This window comes from Dendrobates tinctorius, unplaced genomic scaffold (genome assembly GCF_039654945.1).
Source record: "Dendrobates tinctorius isolate UK_male_01 unplaced genomic scaffold, ASM3965494v1 ptg000174l, whole genome shotgun sequence".
NCBI lineage: Eukaryota > Metazoa > Chordata > Amphibia > Anura > Dendrobatidae > Dendrobates > Dendrobates tinctorius.
Window position 1 is genome coordinate 10,988,587 of NW_027361841.1, and position 17,083 is coordinate 11,005,669.

Consider the following 17,083-nt stretch of genomic DNA (forward strand, 5'->3'; position numbering starts at 1 on the left):
CAAAAAAGATGAACGGCAAACTAGGGCACACAAATCACCACTGCAGGCAGAGAGAGCTGATTATCTGAACTTTAGCGGTACACGTAATCAGTCAAAAGAGGGGTGCTTGCATGAAAAACATGAAATGTCCAGAAACTATGTATAGAAAGAATGCAGCAATCACCAGCTGAGCTGAAAATTTAGGTCACCTGGACCCGTAGAAGCGAGTAATCGTGAAACGGCTGTTGTCCGGCATTCACCTCCCCTTGCATTCCTCCCACGTCCTGCTTGTCCATTTATCTGTCCATGGCACAGTTGTGAAAAAAGGACACATACATTTTCAGCTCAGCTGGTGAGTGCTTCATTCTTTCTATACATAGCTTTTACAAACATACTACAGTAGAATGAAAAGTGCCTCCAAATTTAAAGTTAATATCAAATCTCCTCTCTGATGATCTTCAAACTTAAAGCCCCGTTAAACATAACGATGTTCCAGCGATCCCACCAATGATCTGACATGGATGGGATCGCTGGGACATCGTTAGGCTGATCGCTGGTGAGCTGTCACATAAACAGCCCCTCCAGCGATCAGGACCAGCGAGCAAGCTGATTTCTAATGTAAACATCTGGTATCCAGGAGCCGCGGCTCTTGGATACCCACTGTTTACCTTGGAAACCGGCATACACGCTGGTTTCCAAGATAAACATCGAGTATCTTAGGCTAGTTTCACACTTGCTTTTTTTTGCAGCGCGTTTTTCCCGCAAAAAAACGCATTGAAAAAACGCATACAAATGCATACAAACGCTGCGTTTTTTTCAAGCATTTTTATGCGCATGCAGGAAAAAAACGCAGCGTTTTTGTGCGTTTGTATGCGTTTTTTGTGCGTTTGCGTTTTTTTACAGATTTTGGAAAAACCCCACAAAAAAGAAAAAACAACCATTCAACAACACACAAGACCAATGGGACTTCATTGTGGGTGTGGTATGTTAATATATAGACCCTGTCTACAGTATTCTTCACATTTGCTTGATTCTTCTCGTGACCATGGATCTACGCTGGAAGAGTTTTCACTTCAACTTGGATTTGGACATCGCGATGGCTCAGGCGTATGCAGTTGCTTGCCATGAACAAAGGAAGAGAGAGAGGCAGCGAAGACGGCGGCGTATGTGGATACATCCGATTGTTGAACTCCGGGAGAGCCGTGGGGCATACCACACCCTCTACAGCGAGCTACAGTCAAACCCGGAGAAATTTACAGATTATATCCGGATGTCCCACGAAAGTTTCATGGATTTGCTTGCTCGTGTCCAACAATCCATCCGGAGACAGGACACACAGCTCCGTCGTGCGATTCCTCCTGAGGAACGGCTACTGGTGACATTACGGTATGTTTTAAAAACCAAGGGGTGCGGTCTGATGGTTTTTTTTAAAATTTAGTATTCAAAACCTTGGGTAATTAGTTTTCGTGAATGTACTAATATTTTATTTTATAGTTTTTTAAAATAATATACATAAATATTAATTTTACTTCTTTGTCTGTTCACAGATTCCTGGCGACTGGAGAAACCCTATCTTCACTACACTTCCAGTACCGTATTGGAATCTCTACCTTGTCTGGAATTGTTGCTGACACCTGCCGGGCTCTCTGGAATGTTCTTTGTCCAGAATTTATGCCCCTGCCCACCGCTGAAAAGTGGATGGAAATTGCTGACAAATTCTGGACAGTATGCAATTTTCCCAACTGTTTGGGAGCTGTTGATGGTAAACACATACGGATCATCAAACCCCAAAGAACGGGATCTGAGTACTATAATTACAAAAAGTACTTTTCAATAGTACTCATGGCGATTGCGGATGCCGGATGTATGTTTGTAGCAGTGGACATTGGAGCATTTGGCCGTGGTAATGACTCACAGGCTTTTAAAAACTCAGACATGGGCCGGAGGTTGTATGGCAACCAATTTAATTTCCCTATGCCACGGCCTCTTCCTCACACCGAAGCTCCGCCACTGCCCTTTGTAATGGTTGGCGATGAGGCTTTTCAAATGTGCGGAAACTTACTGAAACCCTACTCCAGCCGGGACTTGGACCACACCAAAAAAATATTTAATTACAGGCTGACCAGGGCCAGAAGAACTGTCGAGTGTGCTTTTGGGATTCTTGTCTCCAGATGGCGAATTCTGGGCACGGCCATTAATCTTAAACTTGAAACAGTCGATGAGGTGGTGAAGGCCTGTGTGGTTCTACATAACTTTGTGATGGCTAAAGAGCACCCGACCTTTGAACTGGACGATGATGCTCCTAACCCATTGCCTGAATTCACTCAGCACACTCTCAGGTCATCCGTTGAAGTTGGCCAAATGAGGGACCAAATTGCGGCCTACTTTATTTCTGATGTAGGACGGGTGCACTGGCAAGATGAAATGGTGTAATGTTTTTGTTTGTTTATGGTAATAAAAAACCTTATTTGATACCATTACTGAGTGCACTATATTTTTTAAACTCCAATTAAATAAAAAACTTCCCATGTATAACTTAATTTTTTGATGTTCACACACCTGGGCAGGTAAATACACATATGAGTTAAAATGCAGCATTGCTAGTCTGCGTGAAATATATTGGAACGAGCAAAGCTGCAGGCCATGAATCAGGAAACCAATTTTTTTCAAGAGAAAATTGTGCAACTAGTTGAAAAAAAAGTATGTGATTTTCTCAAAACACAACCCTCAAAACCCAACCCCAATGTCCATGGGGAATACAAGTCAGCATTGAGTGGATGAATGTAATCTGCTCCATTCCAACTTACAAGTTATTACACTAGGCCTTGGAATGACTATACTAGGCCGTGGTATTTCAAATATGAGTATAGTAGGCCTTGGGCCTACTAGTATAGTCATATGTGAAATACCACGGCCTAGTATAGTCATACCAAGGCCTACTCGATTTTTGCCAACTAGGATCTTGTTTCACGAAAAACAAACTGGTGAAACTTGACAAGTTTCAACAGTTTGTTTTTCATGAAACCAGATTCTAGTTGGTAAAACTAGAGTTATTACACTAGGCCTTGGAATGACTACACTAGGCCGTGGTATTTCAAATATGAGTATAGTAGGCCTTGGGGCTAGTAGTATAGTAATATGTGAAATACCACGGCCTAGTATAGTCATACCAAGGCCTACTGTAATAACTCGATTTTAAACAACTAGCATCTTGTTTCACAAAAAACAAACTGGTGAAACTAGAAAGAAACTTATTTTTTAGACAAGTTTCAACAGTTTGTTTTTCATGAAACCAGATTCTAGTTGGTAAAACTAGAGTTATTACACTAGGCCTTGGAATGACTACACTAGGCCGTGGTATTTCAAATATGAGTATAGTAGGCCTTGGGCCTACTAGTATAGTCATATGTGAAATACCACGGCCTAGTATAGTCATACCAAGGCCTACTCGATTTTTGCCAACTAGGATCTTGTTTCACGAAAAACCAACTGGTGAAACTTGACAAGTTTCAACAGTTTGTTTTTCATGAAACCAGATTCTAGTTGGTAAAACTAGAGTTATTACACTAGGCCTTGTAATGACTACACTAGGCCGTGGTATTTCAAATATGAGTATAGTAGGCCTTGGGGCTAGTAGTATAGTAATATGTGAAATACCACGGCCTAGTATAGTCATACCAAGGCCTACTGTAATAACTCGATTTTTAACAACTAGCATCTTGTTTCACAAAAAACAAACTGGTGAAACTAGAAAGAAACTTATTTTTTAGACAAGTTTCAACAGTTTGTTTTTCATGAAACCAGATCCAAGTTGGTAAAACTCGAGTTATTACACTAGGCCTTGGTATGACTATACTAGTCCGTGTTATTTCACATATGACTATACTAGGCCTTGGGTTGGTTTTTAACATGTATTTACCCATCAGTGTGTGTGAGCGGCGCAAACAACATTAATGAAACTTTGTAATGGTGAACCACAAATGTAAATTTATTTTTAATCACAAAAATAAACCAAAAAATTATTTTTTCCGGCGTTTGGGGGCAGATGGTTTCAATTTGGGGGTGTGCAGGGAATATGCAACACTTGCAGTTGAAGACGGTGTTTGAGGGGAAGGGGCAACAAAACTTGTGGGGGAAGGTAGTCCAGTTAAGGGAATTAAACTAGGAACACTTGGAGGAGAGGAAATCTGTTCAGGTACATTAGTTGTAATGGCATGTCGCCGTAGGCTTGTGTGCCTGGACCGACTTTGGCCCAATGCCCGCCTTGATAGATTTCGCCTTGAACTAGGGGCAAATATTGAGTGTAGGTCCCCCGTCTGCTGGTGTGGCTGCTGCTGCTGCTGAGGTGGCTGCTGCTGCTGCTGAGGTGGCGGCTGCTGCTGAGGTGGCTGCTGCTGCTGCTGAGGTGGCTGCTGCTGCTGCTGAGGTGGTTGCTGCTGCTGCTGAGGTGGCTGCTGCTGCTGCTGAGGTGGCTGCTGCTGCTGCTGAGGTGGCTGCTGCTGCTGCTGAGGTGGCTGCTGCTGCTGCTCTTCGTTGGCAGTGCTCGTCCTTGCAGGAGGACTGGTGGCGGCAGTGATGGTCCAGGTTTGCAGAGTGGTGGTGGCAGGGCTACTACATGTTGTTGTAGCGGCAGGGCTGTTCCATGTTTGCCTAGTGGTGGCTGAGCTCCACGCATGCATGGGAGTGGCGGTGGTGCTCCAGACAGGAGCAGCGCTTGCCATGGTGGTGTCGGTGAAGTGATCAGCTGCACTCAGACTTGTGGTGGTGTAACGGTGGGTGTCCTGGCTTTGAATAGAGGTGTCCGTGCAGTGGTATGCAGCACAAGTCGGTAGTGAGGTGAAGCGAGTCAATGGTGGCACAGGTGGAAATGACACCACTGACTGCTGACCGTACCGATTATGCTGCATAGCCTGCAAGAAAGCATTGTTGCAGGCCTGCAGCACATTCAGCTGTTGCTCAGGACTAAGGTGTTCCGCCATGCCCTTTTCAATCTTACTAAAAAAATGGTGTGCTGGTCTGTTGAGGTCGGCCTCCAGACGGTCAAGGCGCTGTTCTACAGAATTGAAGCGGTGTTCAAAGTGGTTAAAACCACGTTCCATGAGTGCAAAACCGCTTTCAACTCTGTCGGACAGTGACTTGAGGCTGGAATTAAAGGCCTCGCTCAAATGCATAAACTCGGGCAAGACATTCCTGTCCAAGGCCCTCTGCCGCTGGCGGGTAGTGCCCGCATAACCAGTGGCAGAGACCTGGGACAGGGGAACACCTGATGGCCCAGCTTCCTGGTCACCAGCTGTGTGTGTGGCTGACCTGCAAGGTGCTTCCTGGCTGTCGGATGGCTGGGACGGGTCAGAGGACGTCCGAGGAAGGACCGCTCCAGGGCCAGGTTGCAGGGTGCTGCTCCAGGTGCTGTGGAAGAAAGGAAAATCATTACTACCATGCCTTTACAAGAAGCATCAGCTGTGGATTAGAAAAACACAGATTAATAAAAATAAAAACCAAAAATTTATAATACTTACGATCTCGTGGCAAGGACCGGTCTTAGGAACTGCAACGCGTGATAGTGACGGTATCTAGTTCTGGTCCTTGACGCAGATCCACTGCGAACCTGGCCCTCAGCACGAACATCACTGTTGAAGTGGTCCTTGATCGAACGCCAACGTGTTCGGACTTTGTCCACTGTTGTTAAAAAAAAACAGTGCCGTCAAGGACAACAGTCACTGCGGCACAATATAGCAATACAATACTCAAAGCAGTCACTGTAGACCCCGATGACACTGTTGGGTTTCCTGCTAGAATACACCTAGCACGAAACCCAACAGTGCCGTCAAGGACAACAGTCACTGCGGCACAATGTAGCAATACAATACTCAAAGCAGTCACTGTAGACCCCGATGACACTGTTGGGTTTCCTGCTAGAATACACCTAGCACGAAACCCAACAGTGCCGTCAAGGACAACAGTCACTGCGGCACAATGTAGCAATACAATACTCAAAGGAGTCACTGTAGACCCCGATGACACTGTTGGGTTTCCTGCTAGAATACACCTAGCATGAAACCCAACAGTGCCGTCAAGGACAACAGTCACTGCGGCACAATGTAGCAATACAATACTCAAAGCAGTCACTGTAGACCCCGATGACACTGTTGGGTTTCCTGCTAGAATATGCCTAGCACGAAACCCAACAGTGCCGTCAAGGACAACAGTCACTGCGGCACAATACAGAGCAGGGAAATACTCACTAAACGCCTTTTTGGAGGATGCTGTGGCGCTGTCCCAGCCATCCATCAACGCTGCGGCCACCTCATTCCATAGCCGCTGGGTCACCACAATGTCCTTGTGCAGCCGGTCACGGCTGTCCCACAACGGCGAACGCTCCTGGACCAGGCTGATGAGCTGCTCATTATCCAGGTAGACGTCTTCATCCCGTTGTGGAACCTAGACAAAACACATTCATTAGAATAATCAAATTTAAATTGAATAAAAAGTTACAAAAAAAGAAACATAAAAAAGAGTAAAAATAGAAGATAAAAAATAAAGAACATTACAAATCATTTGATACATACATTCCGTATCACCACCGGGACTTGGCTTCGCTGCTCCTGCTCTTCGCCCTCACTAGTCCCGTCCGCAGAAGAAGATGATGATGACGATGTCTTAAAAAAGTTGAAAAAAACGTAAGAGATTTGGAGAAGCAGCAGATATACTTACCAGATGCACGAAAATAATCACCTCACGGTCTGCTTGCGCCAATTCCTGCCGCGATGGGCAATACTCGGATTCTGAAGACATACTGCATGTAAAAATAATAAAAATCATTAGTACATACATAATTTAAAAGGACAGGCATATAATGTAATATACTCACATTCTTCGCTGATAGAAGACGGGTTCCTTGTTGACTGTCTGCTCTCCAATCTGTCAGTGTAGTAGTGGCAGAGTTTTGGCAGGCACCTCCTTTATATAGACTTTTTTTTTTTGACTTTAGAAGATTATAACTAGTACAACAAGTGGACACCACCAAAAAAACGCAGCGCTAAAAAAACGCATACATGCGCATGCCAGTGCGCACGTATGCGCATCCATAGGCTATAATGGCCATTTTTAGCGCAAAACGTGTGCATACGTGCGCATGCGCTTTTTTGCAGGGCCAAAAAATGCAACATGCTGCGTCTGTAAAATACAAACGCACACCCCAAAAAAACGCAGCGCATGAAAATCGCATACGTGCGCATGCCAGCGCGCAGGTATGCGCACCCATGTTAAATATAGGGGAAAAAACGCATGCGCACGTATGCGTTTTTTTCCAGCGCAAAAAAACGCAAATGTGAAACCAGCCTAAGAGCCGCGCGGCTCCTGGATATCCACTGTTTACCTTGGAAACCAGCGTGTACTCTGGTTTCCATGGTGAACAGCGGGTATCCAGGAGCCGCGGCTCCTGGATACCCGATGTTTACATTAGAAACCAGCGTCCAGTATCGCTGATCGCTGGTCTCTCACTGCCACACGCAGCAATGCGTGCAGGTCAGCGGGAGACCAGCGATCGAAAAATGGCCCAGGCCGATTGAGCACGATCAACGATACCCAGCAGGGGGGCCTGTCGCTGATCCCCGTCACACACAGCGATCTCGCTGGTGAGATCGCTGTGGCGTCACAAAATCAGCGATCTCACTAGCGAGATCGCTGTGTGTGATGGGGCCTTAACATTTACTGGTAGGGTTCCACATGCTGGGACCCTCACTATACGAAAGAGCAGACTCAAGTAACTGTTCTAAGCCTTTAGTCATAGTTGACTGATTAGGAGTCTTCAGCTCACTCCACTCCTCAGATGAAGTGGGACAGAACTAATCCCCCTTTGATTCAGTGATCAATAGACCTTCACCATTATGATTTGATCTTATCATCCTTATTTTCACTCAAATTCCAGTTTTTTGTAGTACTTTGTTGGCAAACAGTAGGGCTTAGTTTATATTTTAATATATCAAAATCATGATTACCTTATTAAATACAGTGCTTCAATTTGAAAATTAAATCTCTGTGAGCCAAATGCCTGGACAGGGTTATGTCATCATTACTACAGTAGATTTAGCTTAAAGCTAAACCAGAGGACAGAGTTTGGGAATTTTGTAATTTTTTTTATTATAAAATACCCCTGTTATGGCTATAGACTTTGCAAGAAATAACCAAATTAAAGTTTTTAGTCAGTAAAGTTTTAGACACTCCTGAAATGGGTTTAATAATTGGATTACTTAGCCATTTGGTTAAGCGCCAACAGCAAACAGGTGCCTGTTGCTTTATGATGTCAGATGTAGAAAAGCTTACTTGTTTTAGTATCTTGATAACACAAGACAGGAGTTAAAAGTTATGGTAAATCACACTAAGCGCATTTATAGAAAGTGTAAGAAAAATAAGGAAGTGTGGTGAAACTTCTATTGAGGTCATTAAAGACAACATATTGTGCCAAAAAGTAAAGAAGGGACTGGAACAAAAGGACAAAGACAACCTATATGTTTATTTTTAGATCTTGGAGAACTTGAAGGAGGGTTTTACAAATTGTAAGAAACAACCTTTGAATTAATAAAGGTGACTGCAGGTCAAACAATTTAATGATATTTGGTTACTGAATCTGCAATAGGCAAGCAACTTGGTGTGATTAAATTAACTGTGGGAGCAATTATAAGAAAATGGTAGACATACAAGACTACTGATAATCTCCCTCAATCTTAGGATCCACGAAAGATCTCACCCCGTGGGGTCAATATAATCACAAGAACGGTGAGCAAAAATCCCAGAACCACACAGGGAGATCTAGTGAATGACCTGCATAGAGCTGGGACCAACATAAAAAAGGCTACCATCAGTAACACACTACACCGCCATGGATTCAGATCCTGCGGTGCCAGACATGTTCCCTTGCTAATGCCACTACATGTCCGGGCCCATCTGAAGTTTGCTAGAGAGCATTTGGATTACCCAAAAGAGTATTGGGAGAATGTCACATAGTCTGATGAAGCCAAAGTAGAACTGTTTGGTAGAAACAAAACTCTTCATGTTTGGAGGAGACAGAATGCTGAGTTGCATCCAAAGAACACCATACCTACTGTGAAGCATGAGGGTGGCAACATCATGGTTTGGGGCTGTTTATCTGCAAAGAACAGGACGACTGATCTGTGTACATGAAAGAATGAATGGGGCCATGTATCATGAGATTTTGAGTGTAAACCTCCTTCGATCAGCAAGGGCATTGAAGATGAGACATGGATGGGTCTTTCAGCATGATAATGATCCCAAGCAATGAAGGACTGGCTTTGTAAGAAACATATGAAGGTCCTGGAGTGGCCTAGCCAGTCTCCAGATCTCAACACCTTACAAAACGTTTGGAAGGATTTGAAAGTTCCGTGTTGCACAGCGACAGGCCCCAAATATCACTTCTCTAGAGGAGATCTGCATAGAGAAATGGGCAAAATACCACCAACAATGTGTACTAACTTTGTGAAGACTCAAAGAAAACGTTTGACCTCTGTCATTGCCAACAAAGGATATATAACAAAATATTGAGATGAACTTTTGATAATGACCAAGTACTTATTTTCCACCATAATTTTAAAAATAAATCTTGCTAAATCAGACAAGGTAATTTTCTGGATTTGTTTTCTCATTTTGACTCTCATAGTTGTGGTCTACCTATGATGTCAATTACAGGCCTCTCTCATCTTTTTAAGTGGGAGAACCTGCACAATTTGGGTCTGACTAAATACTTTTATCCCCACTGTATGTCTCTCACGTTGATGAGGTTGCAGCAAGTTATCTTTAAAGACTTGAATCCACTTTTGCATCATATCAGCTCTTTGGATATGTCTCACAAGTTTATGAGGTCACAGTAAGCTATCATTCAAGAATTGGAACCATTGTTGCATCCGACTAGCCTTCCAGGTGATGTCTGTCATGTTGACAAAGTTACAGCAAGTTATCTTTAAAGACTTCCAGTCGTTACTTTCAACACATTTACATGGAGTGAAGGTTGACATCATCAGATAGTGGACCCACCTCTATTGTCTTACTAGTTTTCTGATGTTGTGCCACTATTAGTAATGAAGAAGTGGTGTCTTCTTTCCCTGAAAGTTTTGGTACAACCACTCCTCAACACCAATGTATTGGGTGTAAATTGAAATCATGGAATATGCATTGTTTTCCCTAACACTTGCTTTTCTAATCCATGGGTCTACTAGTGTAATCTTAATTCTTTTGCCTGACTTGTTGTCAACACTAGAATGGATAAAGTATGTATTGGGTTCTTGTGGTAGCATGCACTTTATGTATTGGAGTTTTGTGATAGTATGCACTTTATGCATCTTTTACATTTTTTACATAATCCTATACTGTATGTCCCATGATACTTCTATTATTTTTACTGAGATCTATGTATATGTATGAAAATGGCAATAGGCATTAGCTTTCTGCACCCCCCTGCAGATCCAACCCCATATTTCATTCAAACGTGCACTTTTTCCATAGTCGACAGTCATCATACTATGCATTTTATGCTCTTTTCATAGTATTATAATATGCACTTTAGTTCCCTTTATGTACTAAGTCATTTCTTGCACCTTTTTTACATACTTACCTATGTATAGTCACCTTCCTTACGCTTTTATGACACACCCACTGACAAAGCAAGGGTCAAACGTGCATTGGAATATGTAAGTATTTCACTTAGGCCTCTTTCACACATCAGTTTTTTGCCTTCAGGCGCGATCCGGCTTTTTTTTGTAAAACCGGATCCGGCAAAATGCAATGCCGGATCCAGTTTTTCCCCATTGACTTGCATTAGCGCCGGATCGTGCCGGATGGCATTGCGTTTCATCCGTTTTTTTCCGGATCCGGCAACTTGTCTCATTCCGGCGTCTGGAAAAAACGGCTACTGTAACGTTTTTTGTCTCCGGCGAAAAAGCCGGAAGCGCCGGATCCGGCGCTTCCAGCTTTTTGCTACAATGAAAGTCTATGGGCGCCGGAATGCGCCGGATCCAGAAAAAGACGGATCCAGCCACCGGATCCGGTTTTTTTAAGTCTGCGCATGCTCAGATCCAATTGGCCAGCCCCCAGGAACAGATATAACCTGCTAGACGGATCCAGCAAAAAAACGGATCCGTTTCTACAGTTCTCCAAAATTTATGCCGGATCCGTTTTTTCTAAAAATAGCCGGATCCTGCCTGACGGCAAAAAACTGATGTGTGAAAGTAGCCTTAGTTCAATGCCTTTTCTGTGAACACTTATTCCCCTATGAGTTAATGTCTTAGGCACTGGCAAGCATTTGCTATGTATATTGTTAGATATGTCTCATAAAATGTATTATATACATGTAATTATAGAGAATACTTCATATATTTAGTGCTTACAAGAGGTGCTCCATTGTATAAGTCTGCTTTTTAATATTTTATTTTCATTGTAATAATTCTAATAATTTTTTATTTTTAGAGACTTAGTGCACCAATGTGTCCTTTGTTGTTGGTATTCATTGCAGAGGTGTAGCTCAGGATAATGTATCTCATGTATGTTGATTCTAATTATATTTTTAGTGGTATAATTTTTTTTCCATTCCTTTTATCCAGTTCTCAAACGGAGGTCAACTATTTGCAGTGCTTCACCGGAAAGGTATTTTTAAAAAATATCAGCAGTACCTAAAATGTATTTTCTATGGCGCTTAAAATCAGTTGAATAGCACCTATGACTAAGCCTTACCACTTACTAAAATTGACTCCTGCTGCGTATAAGTCTGACACATATAATCCAGGCAGTTATCTACCACTGAGCTGTCTTATTATACATTCCAAGCTTCGCTATTAACACTTTGTATGGGGGAGATATATCATAATAAAATGTATTAATGACAAGGTAAAATGAATACTCTTAAAGGGCAAATTAATTAACAGACTAATGCTATTATAAATGTAATCTTGCCCTAGAAGACATCAGTCATCTGTAGCATAGGTCTCCACTGTCCCTCAGTCATAGATCCACCAGTGTGGTAGGAAAAACTTGTTGATTTCTGTATTCTCATAGACAATTTCAGAATAAGCATGAAGATACAGTAATTAACACAAAGAAGGCCTATCAGCCTTCCTGACAAGTTTGTTTCAGTGAATATTTGTATTCTCTAAAACAAAGTTCTGAAGCATCATTTCTAAGAACTCTGAAAATGTATTAATAAACTGACAACTGGGTGCTATCAATCCACTCGACAGTGGGGCATTTGCCTGTACAGTGTCACTGCCTAATCACTACTGACATTGCCATGATGTGCAAAGCTGCACACTATTAATAAAATGGAATAGTAACAACTAGAGATGAATGGCTCTTTCATAATGAAAATTTTCTGACTTAACTGAATTTTACCCAAAAATTCGATTTGTGGCATATAAGTTTGTACTGTAAAGATGGTAATTGCTTAGAAGATACAAGTGGAGGAGAGATAGAGAGAGAACCCCGCTGAACACAAAAGTTTACACTCTCCAGGAGAGAGGACCCCACTGCCAATTGAACATACCCTCTACAGAACAGAAAGACTTACACAGTGACCCTGATGATGAAAATCATCTCTGTCAAACAAACTGTGCTCCATTGGGAGATACTAATCTATGATGGCTCAGGTACTGTCTACCACTGTACAAGGTATAATAATCCAGAATATAAATTGGTTTGCATGTTCTCACAGACAACTAAACAGACAAAACCTAAGATAAAAACAAAATGAGCGAATACTCTGCAGTAAGTATATAAATAGCAATAGTGAATGTAAATAATATAGGGTACTTAGATAACATTGCTTTGATCAAGAAAATATCAATTCTATCCTACCAAGTCAAGGAGACCCTACTTGAGACATTCCTAACCTCTAGTATTAAAACCTTACCATATGTCAAATGATGTAAATGTGAATAAGAGCCAAGAAGGACCAAGACCCCGACTAATGGGCACCCAGCCATGGGGAGCTATAGAAACGTAATATCCAGCTCAAAGAAAAGGGAGGCCACACCCTCATTTGCACAGAGTGCAAAAACCTAAAGAGATGAGGTGGAATATAATTTGGTATGCATGCAACATGTACGCTCATGTTCACACTGGCCACTAAACAACAAAACCTAAGATAAAAGAAAAAAAATGAACAAATACCATTTCTCGTGGTTTTTGCTTTAAGTTTTTTTAAATTTCTGCAACTAAGGGTGTGGACTTCCATTTCTTTGAGCTAGACATTAGGTATACATAGCTCCCCATGGTTGGATGTCCAATAGTCAGGGCCCCAGCCCTGCTCAATCTTTATTCACATTTACATTATTGACATATGGAAAGGTTTAGATACTGAAGTTTAGGATCATCCAGAGTAGGGTCACCATGATGTAGTGGGATGGCATTTAAGTTTTTTGCTCAAAACAATGTTAACTAAGTACCCTATGTTATTTTCATTCACTATTGCTAGTATCTTACTGTGAGGTATTTGCTCATTTTGTTTTATCTTTGGTTCTGTAAAGTGTAGTAATCCGTAAGATGTTATAGCTGCAGGGCATTATAGGGAGCCACTAAGGATTGAATTCCGAAACACATTGAGTAAAACGAGCCTCTTCACCCTGCATTCATAGTATGTATTTTTATGGTGACTGTTTTTAGGGAATTTTCCTAGTAAAGAAAAACTTAACAATCACGATGGTGGAACTGCTATTTTTCATGTTGACAATCAGACCTATGCAACCCCCTTAATAGAATCTCACACAAGAGCATACATTTGTAAATCAGATGATTTCTCAAGTACCTCCAATGAAACTTATGTATTGATTAACCAATTCTGACAACAACAAAAAACAAATAACTTGACTAGGACAGGTATATTCACCATGATGTTTGATTGCATCCTAATATATCTTAGGCAATGATCCAGAAGGTTAGAAGAAGAAAAAAATCATTTCTTTGCATAAACAAGAAATTGATAAAAAAGGATATACAATTCGGAGAATATTTTGCACGTTCAAAGCTAAATAAACATTTGACACACTAATTGGACATTGCAGAAAAATGAAGCTATCACTGGCTGCTCTCTGATTCTTCAGGTGGTGAAAAATCCCTTGCATGACTGCAAGAAAACGGCAGTAAGATTTGGTGGCAGTAGGAACTGAAGTTTCAGTTTGCACAGCAAGGTCTCCATGCCCGATCACTAAGATGCACACCTCTGCTGGCACAAAATCACAATTAAACTCAACTTCAATATGCTCAAAACCATATAAATTAACTACAGAAGATTTTGTGATGTAATATTACAAGACTCAAACTTTTAGGGCTATGAATCAGTTGTGTGTCTAGAGGAGGAAGAATGAAAATGACACCATCTCCACACTGAAGCATTGCGTCGGCCAATAGAGAATCTTTGGTTGATTTTAAATAAGGCAGTTTCACAAAAAAAAAACAAGAATATCAGGGACCTGGAGGTCACTGCCCATGAGAAAGGGTCCAATAATTCTGAGACTGCAGTAGACATTAAAAGTGGCATTTTGTGATAAATTTGGAGAAACCATTTGTTATATTTGTTGTGTTAAGCTATTTAAATTGATCCTGTTCTGTGTTCCGTTGGATTATTGCAAACAGCAGAAAGTTCTTGAATAATACTAAAAAAATAATATTCAGTGGGTTTTGAATAATTTTGACTGTAACTGTAAGATTTGTGCACGTTAGGCTACACAATAAAAATGGAAATCATAGGCTCCTGTTAGCATGAGCAGACTAATGCTACAATTTACCTCAATTTCTGACATGAAGTATGGTAAATCAGTTGGACGAACGTTCATCTAACCCTGCATACTTTTCTTGCTACTTTTTAAAATTGGTGAGAAAATGTAAACGGTACACATTTTAAAGCAAATTTGACATGGTGCAAAGATGGCAGAACTCATGCAATAGATGTAATGCATTCCAGGTGATGAAAAGTTTCACTCATAAGACTTTATCAAGCATTTTGCTGAGGCTATGGCCCATGGAATACTTGATAAAGACTTGTAACGAAACGTTGTACCTACTAAGATTAACACCTGTACTGTAGAGATGAGCAGATTAGGAAAAATTTAAATTCAACTGTTAGCATGGATTTTCCCAATAAATACAATTTGCGGAGAAGTTATTCTACACAAATTTAAAGGGGTTGTCTGGGCTTTTCACATAATCTCAGGGCATATCTGGGCTGCAGAATTGTGACAATAAGTAATTTACTTTATGTCACTAATTTGCATGGTTTTGTAGATATTCTTAACAGAACATCCAAGGGGGGGTATGTTATGGCATTGAAATGACAACTGGTCGTTTCCTCCTACACTACTAAAAACATGCCCTCTGTAGCAACAACCCCACCCTCCATAGCTACAGGCCCTCCCCATTCACATAAAGAAGCCCTCCTCACACAGTAAAAAATCCTCCCCGACGCTCCATTCCGCCCCCTTCCCCCCGGCGGGATTTAATTGCATCTACTGGATTTAATTGCATCTATTCTATGAGTGCTGCCTTACCTCTGCCTTTGTTAGATATCTAGAAACAGACCTGCAACCGCCATGGCGGTGTGCACCTGAAACAACTCTTCTTACTTAGAGTGCTGGCCACCATTCTTCTTACATTGTGTGCATAAACATTTTTGATGGCTCTATGTCATAGAACTGACTTAAATTGTTAATAAATTCTTCCTATAGACTTTGCAAACAAACTGTTTGTTAATGACAATGTAATGTAAAAATAAAAGCTTGTGATTATATTATTATCTAAATTAGTATTTTAATATTGACTTCACAGAATATTATTGAAATATTCAGTATCCAGTCTGTCACGGGTATGTCACGGGAAAAAAGCAGATGAGGAAACTGGGCTTCTGCACTGCCCCTAGGACTAAAGGGGGGCCCTATCTGTCCTTAACTTGGGGATACCCTTGAAGGTAGGGAGGCCCAAGTCACTGACCTGTACCTATCTCCTGTTGGACCCTGAGCTAAACCCCCAACCCCCACCCCAGGAGGTGTACAGCAAAGGATATAAAAAAATAGAAAACAACAGGGTTTAAAATAAACAACAGCACACAGCTAACTTAATAGACAATACAATATACGTGTGGGATAAACACGACACTAATAACGAAGTAAACAACACAGTATACTTCACCAAACACCTAGGTGAAGTCATGAGTAACAACAGAAACTCCAACTGTGGACCGGTTTGCAAGAGGTAATCAAATGCTATAATCGGCACCCAAGAATGTTCTGGGCCATTCTAAAAGGAAGAAGGACTTCCCAGCAACCTCAGCCAGAAATCAAAAAGTTAACTCCTGCCAAGCTGGATATCAGTGAATCAACCAACATCGACGCCCAACCTCAGGCTCAGCAACAGAAAAGTCTAAGATTGCACAACAGACTCCCAAGTGTGAAAAGAGTCTGAAGCCAGCATGATACAGTCTAAAAATGGAAACTTATACCTAAAGACTATTAAATTGAAAATATATTGTTCTGTATCCACAGTTACATCAGAGAATTCCATGCAAAACCACCAGATAGCACATTCTGTTTTCTGTTATATGTTGCAGAATCCGTAATGTACAGTATTTTACAAATATCAATATTTTCATTATACAGCGCCTATGTTTAAAGTCTAAGAAATCTGCAATGGTTATATAATCTGTCTTTAGGTCTTTGTGAAGGTTTATTTTGCACTTGCTTCAACATATAAAAAATGATGCTCAGTAGAGTTGAGCGAAACGGGTCGAAAAAATTCAAAAGTCGCCGACTTTTGGCAAAGTCGGGTTTCATGAAACGAAACCCGACCCTAGGATGAGGTCGGCCACGAGGTCGGCGACTTACGCGCCAAAGTCGCGTTTCAAAAGTTTGTTTTGCGCTCTTTTTCAGCCAATCAGGATCCACGGACACTGTGGGCAACGTGATGACATAGGCACGGGTCACCACCATCTTTCAGAAGGGCATGCAAGTGATTGGCTTGCTTTGGTGGGCGTCACAGGGGGTATAAAAGGGCGTGCACGCCAACCGCCATCTTACTTCTGCCGATCTCAGTATAGGGAGAGGTTGCTGCTGATTCT

The 17,083-nt window shown here is 41.6% G+C and overlaps 1 protein-coding gene across 2 annotated transcripts in view; it reads left to right on the top strand.

Annotated features, from left to right (window-relative positions):
• Window positions 1-17,083, top strand: part of SEMA3E (semaphorin 3E) — a 379,235-nt gene that overhangs the window by 341,733 nt on the left and 20,419 nt on the right. Inside the window, exons 17-18 of one of the 2 annotated variants that reach the window (XM_073551308.1) lie at window positions 11,589-11,631; window positions 13,898-15,772. In XM_073551308.1, the coding sequence (XP_073407409.1) occupies window positions 11,589-11,631; window positions 13,898-13,917 (63 nt within the window). In that variant the 3' untranslated portion in view covers window positions 13,918-15,772. Of the gene's footprint in view, window positions 1-11,588; window positions 11,632-13,897; window positions 15,773-17,083 lie in introns of those variants that run through there. The other variant, XM_073551307.1, reaches the window with a different exon arrangement.